Source organism: Brienomyrus brachyistius, chromosome 25, assembly GCF_023856365.1.
Source record: "Brienomyrus brachyistius isolate T26 chromosome 25, BBRACH_0.4, whole genome shotgun sequence".
Classification (NCBI taxonomy): Eukaryota; Metazoa; Chordata; class Actinopteri; order Osteoglossiformes; family Mormyridae; genus Brienomyrus; species Brienomyrus brachyistius.
Genome location: NC_064557.1, coordinates 9554317 through 9578543, shown reverse-complemented (window position 1 = coordinate 9578543; position 24227 = coordinate 9554317). Strand labels below are relative to the sequence as shown.

Here is a 24227-nt window from a genome sequence, read left to right as displayed (position 1 = left end):
CATTTCCTGTCTCAGTAACCTTGGTAATTGTACTGTGGTCCTTTAAACATTGTTTTCTACTGTGTATTAGAAGGCCATGCATTGATACTAAATAAAAGCATTTGTTATTTAGATATTAGATTTATGTTTAGTCCCAGTATTTTATTTGTTATAGTTTGAGAGTAAAGAGGCAAGCAAAGTTGCCCTGCTCATCATTTTTTTCCTCGTTCCCAATCACGGCACTGTTCGTGTTTTCAGGATGCCTCGCCTCTTCAGATAAGGAGCCGTCCATATAAGAGATACAATGGCAAAAGGGCACGTCGACGCTTTCCTTTAACTTGGGATTGCAGCCTGCCGCCTTTTCAAGAAGGGCCCGATTGTTACCCAGTGCTGTCTCTGCACCAGAAACCCCAAGCGGTGACATCATCAGAATGGCTCCATTGATGGTTTGTCCAATAACTGGCTGACAGTTTACATTTAGCCAAGGGAATGGGAGACTCAGAACCATTAGAAGTGATAACTGTTTGGTCGAAATTAAAGCTAAAGGAGCCCCAGGGGACCAGAAGGTATTCAGATTAAACCAGGGCTGTGGATAAGAGCAATCCCCCAGGCATCAAATAAGAGCCAGGATACAGTGCCATGTGGTCTGTTCTCGTTATTCCAGGTCCTGGTTTTTGGACACTGTGCTTTACATCAGGTGCTCCTTATTTTTTTGGAAAAAAGTTTCCAATTTTTGTATTTTTCTCTGTGATTATTCTGCTTGTTTTTTTTCTATGTACAAGGCAAATATTCACTTATAGTGTTGGGGTATTGAGAAACAGAAGTAGTGTTTATGGCCTGTAAATGCTATTAAATGCAAATCACATCTAGTATAGGGATAAATTTAATAAATGTAGGAATAAAAAGACATCAATGGCTGTGATTCGTCACTCGTAAACATGCATTTACTTCTGCATTCTTCATCAGATCTGCTGGCAGGACCTGCACAGCTGCTGTCCGCCAGTTAAAAAAGCAAGCAAAAAAAGTGTTATGATTTATTTTTAAAGGGAAATTTTCTAGCTTTGTCGTTTTTGCACACAGCAGAAATACAGGATGTTGAATAGCTGCTACTGAGATGTTTACAGAGAATCTATAAAATATGGATCTTTCATGGTCTCTCTTTCCTCTGTACTGTCACCAGCTAGGGTATCCCTTCTATCAAACAGTAATTGGTACCATTTCTGAATGCCTCAGTGAGCCTTTGAGATATTTTTCATTGATTCAGCCAAAGGCTTTTTTTTTTTTTGAAGTAAGCAGCTTAATTTTTTTTTTCCTTAAAGCTACGCCGTATCTAGAGAAGGAGGGCATTTCATAAGAAGATCACAGTTACTATATTCAAAGCAGAAATACCACATTCTTTTTAAAATGGGAACCAAATTCATGTTAGCAGCCGATCCCAAAAAACCCAGGGCAGGGGATGCCTTGCGTTGGAGGCCAGCCCATTGTAGGACACACACAATGGGAAACTCAGAGACACCAGTTAACCTGTTGTTGGATTACAGGGAGGAACCTGAGGAAACCCTGCATGAATACAGAGAGAGTATAGAAGCCCCACTCACAGAGAGCCAAATTCAGAATTGTACCCACAACCCAGGAGGCATGAAAGCAGTGTCACTTCCTTATGAATATATCAGACTGATACGCTTAGAATCACCTAGCATCTAATTAGATAAGCGACTGCTGAAAAAAGGACAGATGGATAAATGTAGTTACTGATACAATTCACTGCCCATGTAGGCCTTCCCCTAACAGCACAATAGCTTGTCCCAGCGTGCAGAATTTGTCATCCAGCATTACAAGAGCAAACATGCCTCTGGCAGTCATATCCAATATTGTCACAAAGAGAGAGAGCAGCGACAGTTCAGCACCGCCATTATTTCGGTGCCATCTCTAAAACATGCCACTGCTATACCTGCCGTTTCAATCATTTTGAGTAATATTAATAATAATAATAAAACACAATTTTCAAAATATGAATGTATTTTTCCATAAGACTCAAATGTTATGCGAGTCACTTTAGCCCATTTCGTACCCGTGCTTTGGCTTTTTGCGATCATTGCCGACAAACGGCTTTCAGCTAGCCAAATGCAACTAAAATGATGCCAATGGAACACTTTCTGTAGTAGTTAACCATTTCGGTGTCGCCCTTCACCCAGCACCGTGTATCGAGGACAGTTCATTATCAATTAGCCATCTTTTTGGCACAGATTTTTTCAGTTGGCAGTGGGCATGAATCTGGGATTATTGACATCTGGCCGAAAATGATTGTCTTGCACCAAATAATTTTTTAAAATTGAATTTCATATGTATCTCAACACTGAAGAATAAAGCCATTTCTCATTGGGGCTTTGATAAGGTATGTGCCCATGGAATAAAAGATGTCTGTGTGATGGATCAATAGCAGTCCTAGAAGTTTGTTCTGACATGTGAAATTTATACCTGCTTAAAATCCAGCCATGCAGAGCTTTGGCTCAGGTGATTTGCTAACAGGAGCATCGTCATTCCATCTTTTCCTATTCGGTGATTTGGTTCTAATTAATCCCATGATAATTATTGCCGTAAAAAAAAGGGAAATTTAAAACCAATCTCCTGGCGTTGATAAAAAATGTGAGCGAAACCTTTGTCTCAGACTAAGCCAATAAGCAATGATCACACAAAACCGTTTCGGATGAGAAGTGCCGAGATTAAAGTGGGGGTTTTATGTTCTGTTTTATGGCATTAGCCCTGCTTACGGAGTCATTATAACTGGAGTAGATACTCTTTGTGTAGTGGGATGTGGCCCACTGCAGGTATGGGGAACTCCAGCCCTTGACGGCTGTGGAATTTCTGAGTTCCTTTCAGTTACGTTTAGAACATCAAATACGGTTAGATCTTCAATTGACCAGTAAACAGCGTACAATGAAAACCAGGACACCCTGTGACCCCTGAGCACCAGCTCCCCGTGCCTGTCCCAGGCAATTTATCCACTGTTGGGTTCTGGTGTCTGAGTCCACAACATCCCCCTTTTCGCCCGGAGCTCTAAAATGACCTCATTGTGCTACTACATACCAAGAAGGAAGCAAGCCATTAAAAAATGGGTGAAAGTGATGAGGTGGGGGGGGAGGGGGGACAGGTATGATTTGCACTCTAAGGGTTTTGGATGCTATTTTCAATTGCTTCCCCACTGGCCATTGTCTGGTTCTGTCAGCTCCCAAGAGTTGACGTGAACAACACAGAGACGGTGTAGTAGGCAAAGGGTCAGTGGGGTTACGCTCCTTCTGAGGGTCAAGGCGGGGTTCACAGGAAGGTCTGTCACTCATTGGTTAAGAATGTGTGGAATGCTAGTGGTTTTCAGCTCCAGGGCCCCAAACAGCCTAGTAAGTTAATTATTCTGTTGATGACAGATTTATGAAGCCATTGATGTAGCCATAGAGAATAAATCGAACCAGGAATTACAGTAAGTAGAACAAAGAAAAGCAACTCTCAGGGTTATTGCGAACATCCTCACTTCCGTACAGCGAAGGTGAGAGGGCAGGCTGACTCATAAAGATTACCCCTCAGTCCATATGATCGTCTCAATCTGTGCTTCTGCCAGACAGAACGAATACCACCCTCGCCAATGTCGGCATATGCTGTCAGTGCAGGGTGATGGCTGGCATAAAATACCAGCTTTAACAAGAAGCACTACACCCATGCAGCCAGGGAAGTGAAGGAGAGGACAGAAGTTCACTCGTCTCCAGATGATTTCTGTAGACAGCTTTCATCAAGTCATCCAAGACTTAGCAGGGTAGAATAGGAACGAGTGAGTAATACACACAGTACATGAAATAAATGGGGATAATATATGAATAATAAGGAATATTTTAATTGCTAATCTGCTCTAACTGCTTTGGAGACCCTTTGGGGCAGGGGTAGGGAACCTGATCCATGGAGAGCCGGTGTGGGTGCGGGTTTTTGGGATGGCCTCTCAATCAGCCAATAATAAAGCAGCGATTCTCAACTCCAGTCCTTGGAATCCACTGTTATTGGCTGATTGAGAGGCCGTCCCAAAAACCCGCACCCACACGGGCTCTCCATGGATCAGGTTCCCTACCCCTGCTTTGGGGCATAGAGTCCACAGACCACTACCTGAACTTTCGTGTTTGATTGAGCTCTGTTTCAGAGACATTTGCAATAGCGATTGCAACTTGCAAGCTTAACACTCAAGAACATTGTGTAACTTTTGCTCTGCAGCTGTGTCAGACGCCTGTGGGCCGTGCCTGCTGCAAATGGCTTCAGACAAGTCTCTCAACAAAGGAAAAGATCTGTCTGAGATAAATGTTCCTTTCTTGTGATTTCCTTTCCCCTCATGCACAATGTTAAGCTGAAAACACAGATGCCTGCCTGATTTTTAGTTTTACAGTACATGGCACACTGTCCTCCACAACAGTCACTCCTGTCCATCTTGTCTTCTCTAGGTCTTGAAATGTCCCATGTATGACTGCAGGTGAACACTGTGGCATCTGTCCACAAACGTCCCCTGTCCTTTAAACGAGTTATTCACTGCACTCTGCCTGGAGAATATGGCAACCTGCATTTGAATGACTTCTCAGCAAAACGTATATGTAAGACGGAGACAGGCTGCCCAATTCCATAACTTTAGAGTCCCCAGGATAGGAATACCAGGCTTTTTTTCCCAAAACTGGTTTACTGTAAATTTCCTATGCAGTTTTTGTTTACTTTTTACTAACCATTGGAAAAAAATATACATTACTTTTGTGACAGCGAAGTTTCTGAGCACAGCAGGCTCTTACAAAGAAAATGAGAAGTACTGACTGAATTGGTATGACAGCATCTCGGCATATCCATCACCATATCCATTACCTTAAATATCCAAACAGAATGACATCATGGCCTCAAGAAGGCGTGAAATATTGAGTGTGAGAGGATGGGCGTAATGTAAAAACTGCATGTGTTACCGATGCATGGTACACAGCGGGCCTGGATTAAGCCTCCTAGGTGAAAATTACTGGGAGGTCGTTCAATGAAACCAGACCGACATCCCCTTTCGGCCACTAAGCTTACATCTTCTGCACTGTAACAAAACTGCAACACAGAGAAAGAGTGAAAATACATTTAAGCAGAGACGATGGGCGAGGTTCGGTTTGGCTGAGACAGGAATCCCCGGGAGGCTTATTTGAGCACAAAAACAGCCACTAAGCCACAATGCCGTTTTGTGTTCCTCCTGCTTGGGAGAAGTTTTTGTTCTTTTCCTTCATGCTCAGTGTGTTGGATTGGGGGTGCACACAGTGTGGAAGGTCTCGTCAGCCTTATCGAGACAGAGCAGAAACACACAGGCTCTGTTGGCATCCACATTATCCAGGAACGATCCTGGGGAAAAAAGCTGCACGAATCAGACCAATTTAAAGTATTTTCTCATCATTAAAAAACATGCCAATGATAAGGCTGTATGGCCACATATGCAACGGAGTGATTCCTTAGAAAATTGGTGTCCCTATTTGAATAGGGCTGGATCCTTTGGGTTTGTTTTATTTTTTTTTATTTCATAGCCTGTATACTGTGTTTGTTATACAGAACTAAGCATTATGTTATATTTTCCCTCATATTTGTTTTTCAACATGGATTTATAGCAGGAATATAAGCAGGGGTGGACATAACTGGTACAGTACGCAAGTACGCATTCACTTTTAAAAACCATTCTTGCGACAATCGATTGTGGTAACAATGTAAATGCGTACTTATTTTACGTGCATTTGCATTGATATGAAAACAAAATATGATGCATCTTAATCGTTATATGCTAACTCTACTTCATTTGCGGTATACAGGTTAAAATGCAAGGTATTTTGTTATCATAATAGCGCAAATGCACATAAAATCGATTATAATACAAACAATCGATTGTCGCATGTACCAGTTACGTCCATCCCTGGTTATAAGCTGCCTCATGAGGTAGATGACCTGATGCTGGCCCAAGATCTAGGGAGATAAACAGTCACGTGTGAAACGCATGCAGAATCTCTCCATGGGATGGTTCACAGAATTCCTGCTGGCAGAGCCAGAGTGGATCCGCATCTGGGTGACGCTTTACACCTGTTCTCTGCTTGACGGGATGCCAATATGAGAGGGCACCACGCCTGGACAGCCTATGGCGTGTGGAGGGAGGAACAGCCACAGCACGTTAGCTGCACACTTCCTGAACATCTACATAGCAGGCACACATGGATCAAGGTTATTCGCTTACGTGGGAGCAGTTATTTACCACTTAATTGTGTTGCTCTTGCCAAATGTGCTTGTCACGGTTATTCCTTTAAGAGGGAATGTTAACATTAGTGTGTTGCTAAGGATGCTAATGATTGTGTTCCAGTGGAGAAGCTCCTCTCTCTGTGGGAATGACCTCCTTCCTGCCTCAGTAGCCTCCCTGCTCCTCTCTGCTGTGAGAGACATGCACTCCAGGCACTAAGACTGGAAGGGTTAAGGATTAGGCTGTAAGCCCTTGTTTTTATTGCAAGCACAGTGCGAAGGAGTCATTGGAGTGTTTAGTCCAACAGACTTTCCTATTTCACCCCACTCAAGGATTAGAGCTGCTCACTAAAGGGAAATGGCCTGAAAAGATACACAGTTAACAACTCTGACAGTGAGGAAACATCAGGTCAGGTCAGAATGTGCTCTTTGCCCATTTTCCCCATACAGTCTAGGTCACTATTTGATCACTAAATGTTCATTTGTTTCAAGTTACTCAACAAACTACACTCTAAAGTGAGTCTAAATATTAGTGTACGGCTGTACAACTTGGAACAAACACCAAAACAAATAAAGATACATTACTGTGAATGAAGCACCACACCAGGTTAGCCTTCTGGGGGGCAGTTAGCAGTTAGCTTCCCTTCTGCACAGGGAAGGTCTAACATCACTTCGGCTGCTGAAACACAAGGGCAGGCGATGCCATCTTTTGCCAGTGCTGCCCTTCCCTGTACAGAAGCTAGTCTCCAGCCCAAGAAAATAGAGAGACTTCACAGTCATGCTTTTGAAGAGCACATTTTAAAAAGAGCAGGGCTTTAAAAGTAATGACTTTCTTCCAAAACTGAGATAAATAGCTAGGACAGGGTGGAAACACGGTATAGGCTGAAATTACAAAAGCAAAAGCCAGGCATGCTGGGATTTTGCTGTCTTCATTACCCAAGAGTCTTTTCCCTCGGTTATCATGTTTCTGCTCTCTCTGCTCACCATAACCCTGCCTTCCCTCCTCAGTGTCATAATCCTAATGTTTATTTCCAAAAAGAGGTGCTATTCAAAGCCTTCGCTTATGAATCGGTCAGGTTGCACACAGGGGTTCGGGGATCGACCCTGAGGTTCACATGGTGAGCTCTGCGCTGCCTGCTCCATCTTGAACGCTGAAACAAACAAACAAACCCTAAGATGGCTGCGTTTATTCATCTGAAAAAAAAAATAAATAAAAAAAAAGGTCTCCCAGCAGTCGTGCCGCACACTGTGCTGCACCCTTAGGCAACGTTTCACCATCATCTGGCTGGGTCCAACCCCGACCCCTGTTCCCACCCCGTGTGTGAGATGGGCTGAAAGGGTGACAAATCAGAAGTCAGAGGCCGCTTGTGTAGCATCTTTATTGCAACAATGAAGTTACAACCAAGGCCGGCCACTTAAAGTGTGTCCAATACTGTTTTACACCAATTTTCTTTACAGTTTCTTATCATTTAACAATATCTCGTCACTTCATCATTCCTTCAACCATTCACGATCATTGTTCTGACCTGGTTTTTTTTAGAAATGCTCAGCCGTGAACTTCTGGCGAACTCGGGCGAATCCCTTCCTGCAGCAGTAACCTTGGCAGCTTCAGCCTGTTGCGCATTATCTAACGAGAGGGTTGATAATATATTTGTCCTTTAGCATAGTGATAAAATACATAGTGATAAAATAAAAGTGGATATTCATAGATTCAGGACTAACATAAAGTAGCTACTCAATTGATTACGTGGTGCTGATTACATTATAGTGTTTACATTGTACTAATTACATCATGGATATTTGGCCTACTTAAGGAATAACATCATAATGCTTATATTCTACGTTACATAATGCTAAATAATATTCCATACACGCAGCCGGGAACTGAACAAAACGATTGCTCTCTGTTGCCAATTTGGGGTCTTTTTCACAGGTGTAAAAGTATCCCTTGAACACCTGTGACACGTTTATTGGCTCGTCAGAATGCCACGTCCTAAAAATGCAGCTTTTTTTTGTTTTTGTTTTTTTTTCTCGAAAACAAGGCTATGCGGCTGTTTTAATTCGCATTACGCATTGGGAATTTAAAATGAGCACAGAAGACTGAAGAGCCTGAGAGAAGACAGGACATTCCGCAGAAGGTTAGCCTCTCTGGTCACTGGGAGCTGACATCAACTTGACAGCACCTAATAATATATTTAATAGGCTGCTTGTTCATTTTCGTGAATTTCCATTACAGTACGACATGTAATCGCAGCATTGTAACCGACCGTGTCCCATCGGGTGCAAAGATAAAACAAAATACTCACAATACTATGTGTAGTCATCTGACTGAGGAATTCATAGCTTAGTAAATGATTAAATTATTTTCGACACAACCCAGAATACCTTCTAAATAAGTGGAAACATCCTTCATTAAAGGCCAAAAGTGACTGATAGAAGCAGCCAGAACATTATTTTTACAGCGAAATTGGCCCCTGACTTTTGTGTGTGTGTGTGTGTGTGTGTGTGTATCCTCAGTTTGTCTCTCTGTTTTCTGCCGCAGCCTAGTTGCATCTAAGGACCCAGACAGCCCCCGCGGGAGAGCAGTGCCCATGTCACCGTCTGACTTCCTCGACAAGCTCATGGGAAGGACCTCCGGCTACGACGCCAGAATCAGACCTAATTTCAAAGGTACAGGCATTTATTTTCTGCATTCCACTTGTATTCAAGTTTGTCAAATGTATGTGTTACATTGCTAATGAATGGATGAATTCCCCCCCCCACGGCATTTGATATTTAGAATTTACCTTAATTTTGTGCTTAATCGTGGGGAGGGGCGGGGGGCACCCAGGACAGGACAGCAGAGAAAGCAACACAAAACTGGGACAAGGCAGTGCAACGAAGCAACTGACAAAAAAAGACATAGAATGTAGCCATGAAACCCCCTACCCTTAATAAAATAATGGTACCTCCCTGTCAGCTTCCTGCGACCGTATCTCCCTCACTGGCCCCCACATCACCTGGCCCTGTCACCTTCTGACTCTCACTTTGCTTTGCTTTTCTTCAGGCCCCCCAGTGAACGTATCCTGCAACATTTTCATCAACAGCTTCGGCTCCATCGCAGAAACAACAATGGTATGTTCCCGCTGAGGGCTCATCCGTGCATTTCCAGGTCGTTTCCCCAGCTGAGACGTACCACCGGCCTTGACCAAAGGAAATGCTTTGCAGAACTCGTGGACCACATAAACACCCGTAGTCAAATTTGAGAGGATTATTTATTGGTGAGCTAAGAGATGCCGTTGCCGCTCGTGGTCGTAGTGGGTGTCAACATTAGCAGATTGTCTTCGGCCTGCATTTGATGGTTTCACGCCAGAAGCAGCCGTGGGGTCATCTCCCCCTGAGATTGGACGACATCCTGGGTATAATGGGGAAGATGAGGTGGACATGGACCATTGGGAATAGCTGATGCATGTAACGAGTTCTAGGCCGGGTCTTTAGTCCAGCCCCCCCGGACTGGTGGGAGCTACCCAATCCACAGCTCTGTTTGAGCCTGACCCCTGACATGTCCTGTGACAGCGGAGCTACACCACGACCTGCTGCTTTGATGACTGTAGTCACCCCCAGGACAGATCTCTAGCCTCAACCTCAACTGACAAGGAAATGAAATAAGTCCCACGAAATCACTAACGCAGATCTGTAGTCGCTAACCTGATTTGTCGTGACGGTCTGCCGCAGAGACACTCCACATTCTCTCACCTTGGCTCTTTAGGGCAACTGAGCCTGCATTTTGTTTGTACTCCGCTTTGTTGGGTTAAATCTCAAACGCTGGACCTCTGTATCTGGGCCACTCCAGCTGTGGTGAAAAATAGCCCCAGATGTTCATTAGTTCACAGAATGGAAACTGCAAATATTAAAATATGTTTCATTATGCAATACAAATTAACCATGTAACTAAAATATGGTTTGGAGCATCTATTCTGGATTTTAACAAAATCTAGAGCAAAATTTGAGCTCTATATAATGATGGTAAGTCAGTAAGGTCTCTGCATCTGGCAGCTGTTAAATGAAACATGTTAGATTCCCCATTGTCCTGGTTTTTATAGCTTTTTATGAGCATTTCTTAACCTTGGGAGATAATCTACATAAAATCCAATTTAATGTTACAAAATTCAGCTAAATGAAAGAAAACTAATGAATGATACAAGGGCATGCAGCTACTGTTGGGGGGGGGGGTAAATCTGTGGTGGTAACTTATTGGGTCGGAACCGACTGCAGTCACGGTTCATTTGTGGGGGGAGTCCTGAAAGTCGTATTTGCTTTGTTCTCTGTTTTCAGTTGCTTCAGACCTCGGCCCTTGACCCAAATGGGTCGAAGCTATTCTACTCCATGCCACAAAAACAGGCCTGAGGGTATCCTGCGATACGGTTCAAGGGGCAATTCAGGAAAATAGCATTGGTACAGGTTCCATAGTTCCCTTTCAGGGAGATTGATCTGCATCTGAAAACGCCTGATAAGATGATTTGCTGTCTGCATAATCTTTATAAGTAGCTCCTGGAATCTTCATGAATAGCAACATCTGCAATTTCAGGGTCAGCTTGCTGGTACAGTTTCCAGGTTTTTTAATCATGCCCCTGAGAGGTTAAACGGAAACCAGCACACTCTGCCACTGGCGAGGACCATAGTTCCTAATACTCGTTGAAGGATCTAACCATTACATCCTCTGACAAAGAAGACCAGAAGTTCTGGTTTGTTTCAGCATCTGGAAGTGATTTCCTTCCTCGAAAGACTTCTCTGACATCTACTCACACCCTCAGGACTACAGGGTGAACATCTTCCTCCGGCAGCAATGGAACGACCCGCGCCTGGCCTACAGCGAGTACCCAGACGACTCCCTGGACCTAGACCCCTCCATGCTGGACTCTATCTGGAAGCCTGACCTGTTCTTCGCCAACGAGAAGGGGGCACACTTCCATGAGGTCACCACCGACAACAAACTGCTGAGGATATTCAAAAACGGCAATGTCCTCTACTCCATAAGGTGAGCGCGCCGCTAACCCTTTAACACGCTATTTTAACATTGCCCATGGGGTTCTTAGCATTGAATCTAAGAGATAGTAAGTAGAGATAAATGTTCATTGAATCACAAACAAATGTTCACTAAACCATTAACGTCCATCCAGCAAGGGCACCACTCTATGACAACTAAACACATACTGAAGAGTCGCCACAGTCCTTTTCAGGCAGAAGGACGTGTTTCATCGTAAATTCTAGGCTTCTTTCCGGCTGCCGCATGCGGAGAGTGTGTCGAATGAACTTATACTGGATTCCTTACTTTAATAACGGATGAATCTCCAAGCGCCCTTTAAACTAGTTCATGTTCCTCTACATGAGCGACATCTGCTAAGAGACAACCCAGGGTTGTATGGTCACTCACAGGCCTGTCCCGACTTTGCCTGAGATCAACGTGGCCCTGGTTCAAAAAGGGGAGGGGCTTATGTTTCTCTTCTTCAACCAATCATCATGTGAATGAGATCACCACATTAATTAGCCAGTGTTTTCTGTTAAGCGGCAAGGTGCACGGATTTCAAAAGTACCGGTTTTATTGTGTATGCCTTTTGTTAAGGGACACGTCACAGATACAAAACATAGGAAACCTTCAAAGGCTGTACCGACCAATGTAAGTGTGCATCTTTATTTTATGATGGCAATAATAATAATGACAATAATTACAAAATAATAGGGCCAAAAACCAACAACTTTCCGATCACCAACACAGAGGCTTAACCTGCTGAGCCACATGCTGCCCCTGGTCTGCTGCCTTGATGGCTAGAAGCCTTGAGTTTGAAAATGAGAAATAAATGGACCAAAACGAGGGTACATCATATAATGAAGACTGTGATTGGCTAAGTAAGTGAAACATAAGTCCCTCCCTTATTCACTCAGGGACATGTCGAACTTTGCAAAATCAGGATGTGCTCACTCACAGAGGAACATGGTAGGAGATAGGATTTCCTCTTCAGTGATTTTTTTGTCCTGGGCAGGTGTTAACCTGGACTCCCATGTAACATCTGGAAATGTGTTCCGCTGACATGTAAATCGGGAAGATGGATTACATGCCCTGAGAGTGCGTTCAGCTTCACTGGTGCGGTTTTACATGCAACGGCTCTTACCGTGCAGGCAGATGGTAGCAGGAATGTCACATGACTGCAGATTTACCCTTAAAGAAGCTCAGAAATTATTTTTAAGAAGCCTATGATCTGCAACTGTCACCCCCCTAGTAATTCTCCTTATATAGTGTTCTCTGCATAAAATGCGTTGGCATTTTCATTGCAGCCGACGCATGAATAAACAGTATTTGTGGTGCTGTGTGTTTACACAAATAAAGCTGATGTCTTTGCACCTGCTGCCGTCACACTGTTTGCCCCAGACTAACCCTGACGCTCTCCTGCCCGATGGACCTGAAAAACTTCCCGATGGACGTGCAGACGTGCATCATGCAGCTGGAGAGCTGTGAGTACCCAGTTACGCTTCCGCTCCAGTCAGCGTCAAAAAGCCCGGTTACATAAGCCCGGGGTTCGGGCCGTTCTCCACAACAAGGGAGAGGCACAGCAGCTCCTAAAATTGCAGGCTCCCGCTGGAGGCAGTGATGAGGTCACTTGCAAATTTCATGAGCTCTTCATGCCATGGAGGTTTTACCTCCGGCTGTAATGCTGAATCATTAGCAGTGGTTCAGATCCAAGCAGGCTGTGTCGGCCATGTCTGGTCTGGAAAACGGGACCCCTGTCCCTCCCAGCTGGTTCAGTATCAGTTCCTGATGCTTTGAGAGTTTGCCACACCTGTGCCCGCTTATCTCGACCGGGAAGGCCGTATTGTCAGCAGTCATGTGGTATTAGGTAACTGAGGGTGCCATGGGGGGGGAAGGGGGCTGCATCTGTAAAATGAGCAGTGGGGTGTCCAGCAGACCGCTGATATCGATCTATTGCACTTTCTTGCGATTTCTTCCGTTGCTTGACAGATTCTTTAAGTCATCACTGCTTGCATGGGCCATGTGTTTTAGATGACTTTGTGCCCGCTGAAGAAAAAACAATGCCCAAGACCTCTCTCTCAATTAGGGGAAAATAAAACAAATGACCACAACAGACAGAATTTTCTCAGACATACAGAAGTACAGCCTGGTTCCGGTCCTGCCATGCCAAGGATCATTTACACCACAGTAGAGATAAAAGCCCATATTCCCCTCTCTGGAGTAACTTCTCATCAAGCCAGTGGCACGGTGCTGCCGCTAATGGGAGGTGACCAGCGTCTCCGACATGCCAGGAGCTGGAAAATGGGCTGCAGGGCTATTTAAGGAAACAAAAGCTCTTTATAATTACATCTGCCATGATTTATTTAAACATTTTTACATGCCATCTCCTTGCAGTGGACTTACAAGCTTGGGGATGTTTTGCTAGCGCGGTTTAATGCTTCCAGAGATAATCTGTCTTCATTCGAAGGCCTCGCGTTATTGCATTACGCACCGCAATTGCCGAAGCCGTCTGGTTCTCACATTATGAATCCAGTATGGAGATCGTGTTGAAATATTGCGAAAACCTGGCTGGATGTTTTCCCGTCCGATGAAGGGGAGATTACATTTGTGAAATGAGCTCAGGCGAAGCAGTTGACATTGGCTGTGGATTTAGCATGTCCAGTTCAGGACGCCTGTTTGATAAAAACCACCAAGGTGCTTGTGGTTAACAATGAAGTTGTTTTGTTAGCTTCTGGGCAATAATTGTACGTCGATGAGTATTTACTGCAGATGATACTGAACGGATTCTTGGAAGCCTGTGGTTTAGTTCATTATGGTCAGACCCATCTGTGCCCCCCCCCCCCAGTTGGTTACACGATGAATGACCTGATCTTTGAGTGGCAGAAGAATGGACCAGTCCAGGTGGCCGAGGGACTCACGCTGCCTCAGTTCATCCTGAAGGACGAGTCAGACCTCCGCTACTGCACCAAGCATTACAACACAGGTGAGCAGGCTGGACCCTCTGCTGCCCAGGCCTGACAGCTCTGGGAGACGCAGTGCAAAGCTAGCAGACTTGTTTATTTTCACCATAAAGTATAAATTCATGGGAACATCCTCATGGATGGTTTGGAGAATATGGTGTCTGTTTGTCAGGGGTAAATAATGCAGACCACCTTCCATTTCACAGAAGCCGCTCCATGTCCATGCAGCCACCACTGCACAGGGTTATGACCAATCAGGCAAATGTTTCCCTTGAAATATAGGGGGGAAAGACACATGCATGGAATTATTTTGTTGTATGAAAGGGCTTTGAAGCTGAGGCCCTGTGATTTTGTAATTGGAAAAGCGTGTCCCAACCCCTTTCCTCTTTTTAATTATAGATTTATTCTAAGTAATGCTCCCCCAAACATGTTTGCCCTCCTCCGATTTCTACATGGACACTGAATATCCTAAACCCGTATATAAGAAACATATTCATCACTGAATTCCTTCTACTGTTGTCGCCCAAGTGCAATGCTTAGTAAAAACTCCCTGTGCATGTGAAACCTTTCCTGGTCCTCAGAGGGTTAGCAATAGACTATCTAGGGACTTCACCTCTTCTGAGCATTGGAGGGATGTGCTACACCCAACAGCCGCCTCACTTCTTAGCTGTACTTCTTAAGTAATGCTGCAGATCCCGTAATCAAACCCTGTGATTGCCAATCGTGCCCAGCCATTATAGTAATTACTGGGATATATAAACAGCAGGAGTGGGAGACTTATTGCGTTAACGCCTTGCATTAATTTTCAAGTCATAACGTGTTAATATTTCTTTGTTCGCATTGATGTATGCGGTTTGTTGTTGCCCTAAGGGAAGAATAGTATGAGCGTAGGTTTTAAAGGAGCCCTGTAATATTCGTGGTTGTAAACAAGGTTGTGATGCTACACGGAATCCCAGAATTCAACGCTAATCTAAACATTCAGCTAGCGCCTCACCGGGAAAGCTGATGTTACGTGGATTATTTTGTTTTAAACGATTGCGAGATACACTGGATAAAAGTATTGTAATTTGCAATATTTTTAAAACCATTCTCCCCAAATAAGTATCCAAAAATCAGTAACAAAAATACATAAACTGATTTTAAATCTTTCAACTTTACAGCATAAGATGTTAAACAACTTTACTTGTACATGATGTATATTTTTGCTAAATTTTTGGTTAATTTTTCTTTTTTTTTTCCTCACCTCAGTAACTCTTGCCCTGAATTTGATGAAAAACTTTTGTTTACAGAAATAAATGGTAATATAGCTAACAGAATAACTATCCCAGAAGCAAAATTGACAGTTTATAATGTGAGTCTGGCTTCCAACTAATTAAAAAAAAAATTGAGAAAATTAATGTTATGGTAATGAGTTTAGGAAAACGATCCATGTACCCCCCTTTGTGTTAATTCCACAGTAAGATAAGACTCAACATATAAATATTTATGATTGTAAAGTTTAATATTAAATGAGATTAATTGAGATTAATCACAGAAAACTGCGATTCATAAATTAATTTATTTTAATCAACTCCCAGTCTAATAAACAGCATTTCACGTTTCTCTCGATGCCCCAGCTGGTATTGATTTACAAGCTTATTTTACAGAAATCGTTAACATTACCATTAACCCAACCCTGACCCTGGCCTTTCAATAACATATAGTCATGACCTCCAGCATCACAGAACCGGGAACCCTGTTATTCCCCCCTTGATGCGTCACAGTTCGCATTGGCCACAGGCCATGACTGCCCAGAGACTGAGGCCTCAGAAAGTACCCGGCTACACGCTCACACTGTCCTGGCGTTCTTCCCCCAGAGAGGAAAATCATCTTCCTTTTCCTTTTATTTATTCACTTATTTTCTGATGAGGTCCCCTTGAGGGGCCAGGCACCCTATTACCGGGTCACCAGTCACGCCGAATCTCATCAGGAGCTTGTCAAGGTGCGAGCTCCCCAGGCCAGACTGAGCCAAGTGACAGCCGCCCCCCTCCCACCCCCCCCAGGCCTCAGCGCTCTGAAAGCCTGAGTGTTTTTTTTCCACCCAGGACCCCAGTGACAAGGCAGCGCCGCCATCTGCTGCCAGGCCAGGCATACGTTCCCCAGAGTCACGTATCGTCTGGGTTAGTGGCCGCTGCTCGCTTATATAACCGCGACTGAAATTTCCCGAACACACGGCTCAGATTCGAGGGCAGTGGCTGCTTTTCATTCGCTGCCTGGGGGCTCGCTGCGGGTGAGAGGGAAGGGTCTCGCAATGTTGTGCGGGTTTCCTCATGTGGTCCCGGTCGGGGGGCCCGTCTCCGTTTATCGTCCAGGCAAGTTCACCTGCATCGAGGTACGTTTCCACCTGGAGCGACAGATGGGCTACTATCTGATCCAGATGTACATCCCCAGCCTGCTCATCGTCATCCTCTCCTGGGTCTCCTTCTGGATCAACATGGACGCTGCCCCGGCCCGTGTGGCACTCGGCATCACCACGGTGCTCACCATGACAACACAAAGTTCGGGCTCCAGGACGTCCCTCCCCAAGGTGCCCCCTCCCTCCAGTTTCCTCATCGAGAACTCTGCCCTGATATATGCACATGAACCAAGCCTTCGACAGCAGATAAGAGCATGACGAAACCTTTTATGTAGGGAAAAATGTGATCTTGAAGTCAATTAGCCTGATTTGTTTTAGGAAGATATCCAAATGATGAAAAGCAGCATGACTAAAACTGTAAGCCGGGTCACGTGACCTGAAAGAGTCTATTATTGGAACACGGTAATATGAAGGAGTGATTCACCAGCGAGTGATGCATTTCAGCTAGTTACACAGTCAGCGTTGCTGACTGCCCACCTACTCTCCTGTGTCACTCCCTACAGGTGTCTTATGTGAAAGCCATCGATATCTGGATGGCTGTCTGTTTACTGTTCGTCTTCTCCGCCCTGCTGGAATATGCGGCTGTCAACTTCGTCTCCCGGCAACACAAAGAGCTTCTGAGGTTCCACCGAAGGAGGAGGAACAGGGTACGACCCGCTTTACACGGCATGCCCCTGTTGAGATGGGGGGGTCACACAGAATAAGCGTCCTCTGCAGGCAATGTGTTTGGTTTCATATTTCAAATTTATTACCAAGAATTACTCTTAAAATGCTTATTCAGCAAAATTTTGCCAATGATTTACATCCAGATGAAATTTAACGTCACTCAGATTCACTGTTCAGTTTTCTGGCAAAACCAATACGCACAGAAATCACTTCACACTAAAGAGGGGTGGGCGATCTTCTCTGCAGTGGGCCGGTGTGTTCGCAGGTTTGTGGGATAACCTTTAGGTCAGCTGTTCAAACCCAGGTGTGAGGACCCATCAGCCAATCAGTCCTCTGTTTAGTAATCTAATTAGGGAGTTGCAGCTAAAACCCACATACATAATGACCCCTTCTGGATAAGACTGGCCACCTCTGCTTTCGAAGATAATTTATTCAAACTGGAAAGTGATTTTGAAATGGGACAACTTAAGTAAGTGGCAAATGTTCTGGCAAGAAGTTATGTTGATGTTAATTGGACACGACTGAGCCTGTACACCATTTTGGAACACGCATGAGCTGGGAAACCCTTCTAGAAAGACCCACAAGGAAAAGACAGCGATATTGACTGCTGCAGCAGGTCAGCAAATGACACTGGGAGGTCCAGTTAGATCACTGCTTCGGGGACTGATTAAAGGGGCTGTGACTTTAAGGATCTCTGATTTTAGGGCCTTTGGGCAACAAACATTAGAAATGTGTGCGACTGTTAGATGAAGGACAGGTTTCATACAACAAAATGTGGTGCTTTTCAGTCAAAGTGAACAAGAGGAGAGAGATGAAGGCGGAGATGCCAAAGGCTAAGTACTGGTCTGATTTTGGCACAGTGGCCCTGGAGAATCAGAACATTGGTTTCAGGCACCAATTTGGCCTTCTAGTAATTTGCCTGCAGTACTGTCAGACGCCACTAGAGGGCATACGAGCAGAAAATTCTTGGACCTGATATATTTTCGAATAAGACAGGTGGGTGTGATCATGCAGAGTGATACATCTGGACCCTCGCAAGAGCACAGCAGCAGCACACGATGGGATTGCAGGCACCTACACAGAGGAGGCAGTCTGGTACGTCGGGGCTCCAGCATTGCAGCCCGCTGAAGAAAACCCATCGTTAAAAAACTCATAGGTTTGCTGCGGTTTCCTGCTTAATATCCTACACAGCATGCGTTACTTAACAGAAGTTAACATTCTCACTAGAGCTTTTAGTTTGTAATTGAAATAACAAAAAAACCTCGATACATCCTTTATTCCTTTGACTGCAAATGACCTGCGAATATCTAGCGAATCCAAGTGTAAAATGGGGATAATTTCGCCGCCTAGTGGGCAGAAACGACATTGAGCAATTATATCCTTGGTGAGGGAAAATCCTGCTTTTCTGTTGACTAATATGACATCCTCACAAAGAGAATCTAGACAACTGCAAAGGTGGACATGCATCATCATGCATCGCTAAAATCGTATATACAGTGCTCAGAGGACACGATTAATTCAGTAAAAATATTACAAATTTATTAGTTCTATAACAAAAATCATTATTCATTTGTTTACAAAAAAGCATATCAGATTATAAACAAGCAGTAGTATTAAGTAAAACATTAATTTCAAGTAGTAATAAATTGAAACCCAAATTTATTATATAAAAGCTGCTCTAAGGTAAAAGTTAATTAAGAAGAAGTCTAATTGGGCGTTTATTTCAATTATTATTAGTCACCAGCATTTGTGTTTGCTATTTATATGGGAGCCAGTGATTACAGCTGCAATTAACAAAAAATGGCAAAAAACAGAATTGAACGAGTTAGTCAAAAAAATATGACATTTCATAAGAAAATGTCTGCGGAAGGTATGTGCAGACATGATAAACATTGCTTGTCAATGGACTTTTGTTATGAATCCAATAAATCTGCAACATTTTCTACAAAATTAAGCAAGCATCCCAATACTTTCTGTGAGCACTTGTACAAACGCTCAGAGATCTCAAAGGGCTTTGTCAGCATGTCCTTAGTGGTGCTGAAATCCATCAGCCCATATGCACACAAGTAGTCCCTGCTGGGGTTAGTGACAAGGCTTCCTGTTTACTAAAGGGCATCTGCTGGGACACACTGTGGTCGTACATATAGAGATTAGACAGGCACCCACGGCACACGTGAAATCTGATCTGATTAACAGTAAGAGAACATAAGTAGACTGTTTTCCAGTTAAATACGGAGCAGCAATACCTGCCTGAAAGCAATACTTGCTCTTTAGGGGTTTACATCAGATTCACCCCAGCGTTTTATGAAAAAAAAAAAAATTATAATGAAAAAAGTGGGCACACAATCCTACCAACGTCTGCCAGAAAATGTCAGCTGTCGGCAACTGGACCTGGGCGAGAATTTTCATGCCGTCTCCCTCTTCACGTCTCCCCCTGCTTATCCATTTTGGTTCGACAGCGCGCCCTCAGGCCACACCTGCTCATTTAACCACGCATTTCAGTGCTGTGCTTTTGATCATGTCCTGCAAACTCTGTATCCACCCAAATTTTAAGTATCATGTGACAGGAGGCCAGGGCACCGCTAGAGATTTCAGGCTCTGTGACAGCAATTCCATACTAGGCCAACGACACAAAACCAGCCCAATCCGGGCCCCAGTCACTCAGGGGTCCTCGGAATCATCCTCCGCCCCCTTTACGGCACCCCTGACAGGAGGTGCTGATCCCGTTGGATTATGGGTAACCCAGCACTTCCATTTATAAATATAAAAATATGTAGTCTGATCCAGATCAGGGCGCCTTCACTACAATCTCTGAGTGATCGCCTGCTTCGGTTGTATATACTGTGGTATCACGTCCGCAGTCAGGTAGCAGCGTGCTCTTGGCTGTGAGGTAAACGTCCTTCTCTGTTCTGCTTCCCTGTCACTCTTTCTTCCCCTCCCGCTTGACCGAAGGCCATTGATCGGAGGCTTGATGGGAATGAGAGCAGTGAGTTGATGCCGCGTTCCAATGGCGCGAGGAGTTCCGAGCCCAGTTACAGACCAGTGGCTCATATCCTTGGCTCCTGTAGCAGGGTAATGGATGGCTGGCACCCTGTTGTTTGTAAACCCCCCCCGCCCCCCCCCCAATATTCTCATTCATTTATCACTCATTATTGTCAAATCAATGCATTATAGTTAGGAATTCAGCTCTGGAGTTAATTACACAGACAGCCACATGTCTACAAATGTATTTAATGTATTGTAACAGACTTGCATTATTTTTTTAGATTAAATATGCTATTCACCATGATTTTTCTTGTTGCATAATGTGCATATATGATGGCTTCTGTAACTGGAATTAAGAGAAAGGAAAAATTTTGTATGCAGCTCTGCGTAAAAAGCATCATTTGTGCATGATTTGGTTTAAATATTATATATGGTTATATTTGAACAGCAGAATGTGAGTTGGGATTTTGCGACGTGTTTCCTATGTAGTTTGAGAGGCTGCCAGTGAAATATTCCTTCCGTGGGAAAGTCTGAAATGAACAGAAAATGAAAAACACGGAGGGTTGACTGATGCAGCGCAAAATGTGAGAAAATGATTTAAGTTAATAGCTTATGTTGAAAATCCATGGCGTTTTCTCAATAACCTGTACGGCGGGAGAGCAGAAAGGCTAGAGGCTTTCCAGGCGTCATGATTCATAACAGCACTGCAGAGGCCGAGACGCGCGGAGCGCACACTCAGAGCGAGACCGGCGTTGCCACACACTGCTATATGGGGAAACGTCTGAGTCAAAATCAGGATGGCTAGTCTTACTCAGCCAAGCATAGGACTTTGATTGGTGTGTAGATATTACAGTTTGGTACTTTATTTAGGGTTACCATACGTCCGGATTTCCCCAGACATAGCCCCTGCCTGGGCAGTTTTTCAGTTTATCCAGGTTTTTGCTGCAACCCGTATGATCCAGTGTTGCAAGTTACAGTGGAGAACCAAGTGAAGGAAAAGGCACCAATTTTCACTGTACGGCAGCCATTCAGTGTCATCACGCAACCTTTGCAAGGCTCATGCACGCGTTTAAAAATTAACCAATCTGCACATCCCTGCGTATCACACTGCTCATGAGTGAAGCCAATCCCGGAAACCACTGGCACTTTGACACTTCATCAATGAATCACATCATTTGCTTGAAGTTTAACAGACTTTAGCTTAGTGTTTTGTAACTTTCGTAGAAAAAGACTTGCACACAAATTATGTCAGTTGTGTGTAGATTATAAAAAGAGAGTTAACTGTAAGGTTACGTGAATTTTCATTTGACAGGATGGGTAGGGAAAACTCATTAATATTCTGATCCCCGGACAGATCCTCGTCTTCGCCTCCCCAAATATGGTAACCCTAAGTTTGCCTCAAATCAATCACATGTCTTTATGTAATCATTGCAGCAGTGTCACATATCTAAAAGTGTTTCTTTCTCTCATAATGCCTTGATGAAGTAACTGCACACCCCCCCCCCCCATTTCATCATGCTAATGCTTTGCCTTTTGTCCTCATCTTTAATGTAAATTGCGATGAAGTTGTGTCTTCCTTCTGTTTTTCTCACATTTCTCCACCCTTTTCATGGTGACTTCATGCACAGAAAACCTTTTCAGTCTGCCACCTTATGGTCATGTTTTCGTCTTGCACCAAATATTTGCATATGGGTCCGATATTTATTAGTTGTGTTTATTTTGCAGGTAACTTTTATACGTGTTTTCAGGATGTTTCCAGGTTCACTTGGAGCGAAATGCATTTCAAGGAAAAGGCCCTGTCTTCATATGAAGGCTTGCCGTACATAAGCATCAGATGTAAAATCTACTTTGAAAATGTTCTTACACCATAAAGTGCAGTGGAACACTAAGTGCCTTTCAATGGCAATAAATACGGACAATAGCCATAAAACAAAGCTTTAAAGTACAATCTGTTATTTTAAGATGTTTCCAAAACACTTACTGTGAATTTATGTTAACTGAGACTAGAAGACTCTCAGATTTCCAAAAGGTTCTGCTGGCTCAAAAAGTCTCTTAAAGTCTGGTAATGGACGAACACAAGGTACAAGTTGTCGTTGTGTCTGATGCCACAGGAGGGGGAATCCCGCGAGGGCCGGCAGAGCTTCAACACCGGAGTCCCATGCAGCACGGCGAAGGACGGGGCCATCGCCGCAAACAGCAGTTCCCTCCAAAATCCGGCCCAGGCAACAACAAAAAGCCCGGAGGAGATGAAGAAGCTCTTTGTCGACAGGGCAAAAAAAATCGACACCATCTCCCGAGCAGGCTTCCCCCTGGCCTTCCTCCTCTTTAATATTTTTTACTGGGTCCTCTACAAGATTCTGAGGTACGAGGACGTGCACCAGCAATAAGGACAGTAGGACCCAGGACTGTAGCACAGGGGGAACGGCCAAAAACCATGTCCTGAAAACAGGAACACACGTGGGCCAGCCGCATTCACGTCCGACGCAAGAAGATCCAGCGCACCCTATGCAAAGCCCGGCTGCGATGATCTAGCTTGGTGAGCCACACAGTGCTCCAGTCAGTAGCAGGGACTGATACCCAGGACTCTGACATATGGGTAGTGTCAAATCTCGTGTCTTACAGCAAAACTGCCAATATTCTTCGTAGTGTTTTGATACACGTCTGATAGCAGCACCTGTGAAAACCAACAAGCAACAGTAGGGTGTTCTGCAAAATGAGAAGCACTTTGGCTGTATAGTGTTACTGTATTTGTATTAGTCAGAAAACAAGGCCGTGGAGACCACGTGACTTACAAAGACCTAACTGATGGTATAGATTTCTGGGACCTGACTTCCAGTGTCTCTCCTTTAGTCGTGCACAGGTCACATGACCCCAGTGAATTAAAGTTCCCAGAACCATAGGATTGCACAAGAAACTCGGCTCGGCACATCAACAAGAGACTGCGGCTGAAGATGATACCACGATATACCTCACTGCAATTTCAGAGCACATCTCTGATTGGCCAGTCCCATCGAAAGAAAAAAAAAAAAACAACAGAAAGCATTTCTAGCATAAAGTACCACATACTTCTTAGAACAGCATGTACCATAGGAAGGACACCAAGCTCTGACACACCCTCTTGACTGTGGGCCTCATTCTGATCAGAAGAAAGGAGAAAAATGCAAACACTACCAGCAAGATAAGAGATAAGATGTCAGACACTACACTGAAACAGCAAAGTACTTCTATACTAAAGTGTTAATTTCTTCAACTTGTATGTGGAACTGTGAGGAATTTTGCATGTCTAGAATCATGTTGCTGAATTGCCCCAGATAATGTGGATTAATCGTTTCTCATAATGTAGATTTAACATAACATATATACTGTAACTGTGAGCTCATGGTGTCCCCCATTATGTATTGACTGGGGCTTCCTGAAAACGTCAAAATATTTTAAACTGTGTGACATTAAGACCTTAATATTAGTCTATTAATATTTATTTTCCAAATTAAAATGTGTAAAAGATTAAAAATCCCCAGACAGCCATTTAAAATATAGTTTCTTCTTAGCAGAAATAAAAATCGCTGCCGTGTACAGAGGACCACACCTAGAATGGGATAAAGCATTCTACATGCGTACAAATAACCAATCGGAAGTGTATCGAAAATAAAAGTTGTGTGTGTCAAATATTTCAAGTATACGGATAAATGTCCCAGCGCATTCCGACAAGTCTGAATATTGGCATACATTTCCGATGAAGCAAGTGAATTCCACTGCCATTTATTTCGTACGAAATCAGTCATGTGTTATGCATGAGGTTAAGTCAGTGTTGATGTATTTTATCTTAGAAAATGTTTTGAATAATTGTTTCTTATGTAGTCACTGGAAACGTTGGGAAAGAAAACATATATAGTTTTTTTGTTCCATGCACATGTGTAAATTATTTTCATTTATCTAATAAATATCCTTCAAATGAAGGTAATCGTGTGTTTTTTCA

The 24227-nt window shown here is 43.8% G+C and overlaps 1 protein-coding gene across 1 annotated transcript in view; it reads left to right on the top strand.

The window, feature by feature from the left end:
* Positions 1–24207, top strand: part of glra3 (glycine receptor, alpha 3) — a 28376-nt gene extending 4169 nt beyond the window's left edge. Inside the window, exons 2-9 of the mRNA XM_048996659.1 lie at positions 8783–8910; positions 9287–9354; positions 11034–11257; positions 12647–12729; positions 14091–14228; positions 16557–16771; positions 17104–17247; positions 22363–24207. Coding sequence (XP_048852616.1) covers positions 8783–8910; positions 9287–9354; positions 11034–11257; positions 12647–12729; positions 14091–14228; positions 16557–16771; positions 17104–17247; positions 22363–22638 — 1276 coding nt within the window. The 3' untranslated portion in view covers positions 22639–24207. The remainder of the gene's footprint in view (positions 1–8782; positions 8911–9286; positions 9355–11033; positions 11258–12646; positions 12730–14090; positions 14229–16556; positions 16772–17103; positions 17248–22362) is intronic.
* The last annotated feature ends 20 nt before the right edge of the window (positions 24208–24227 follow it).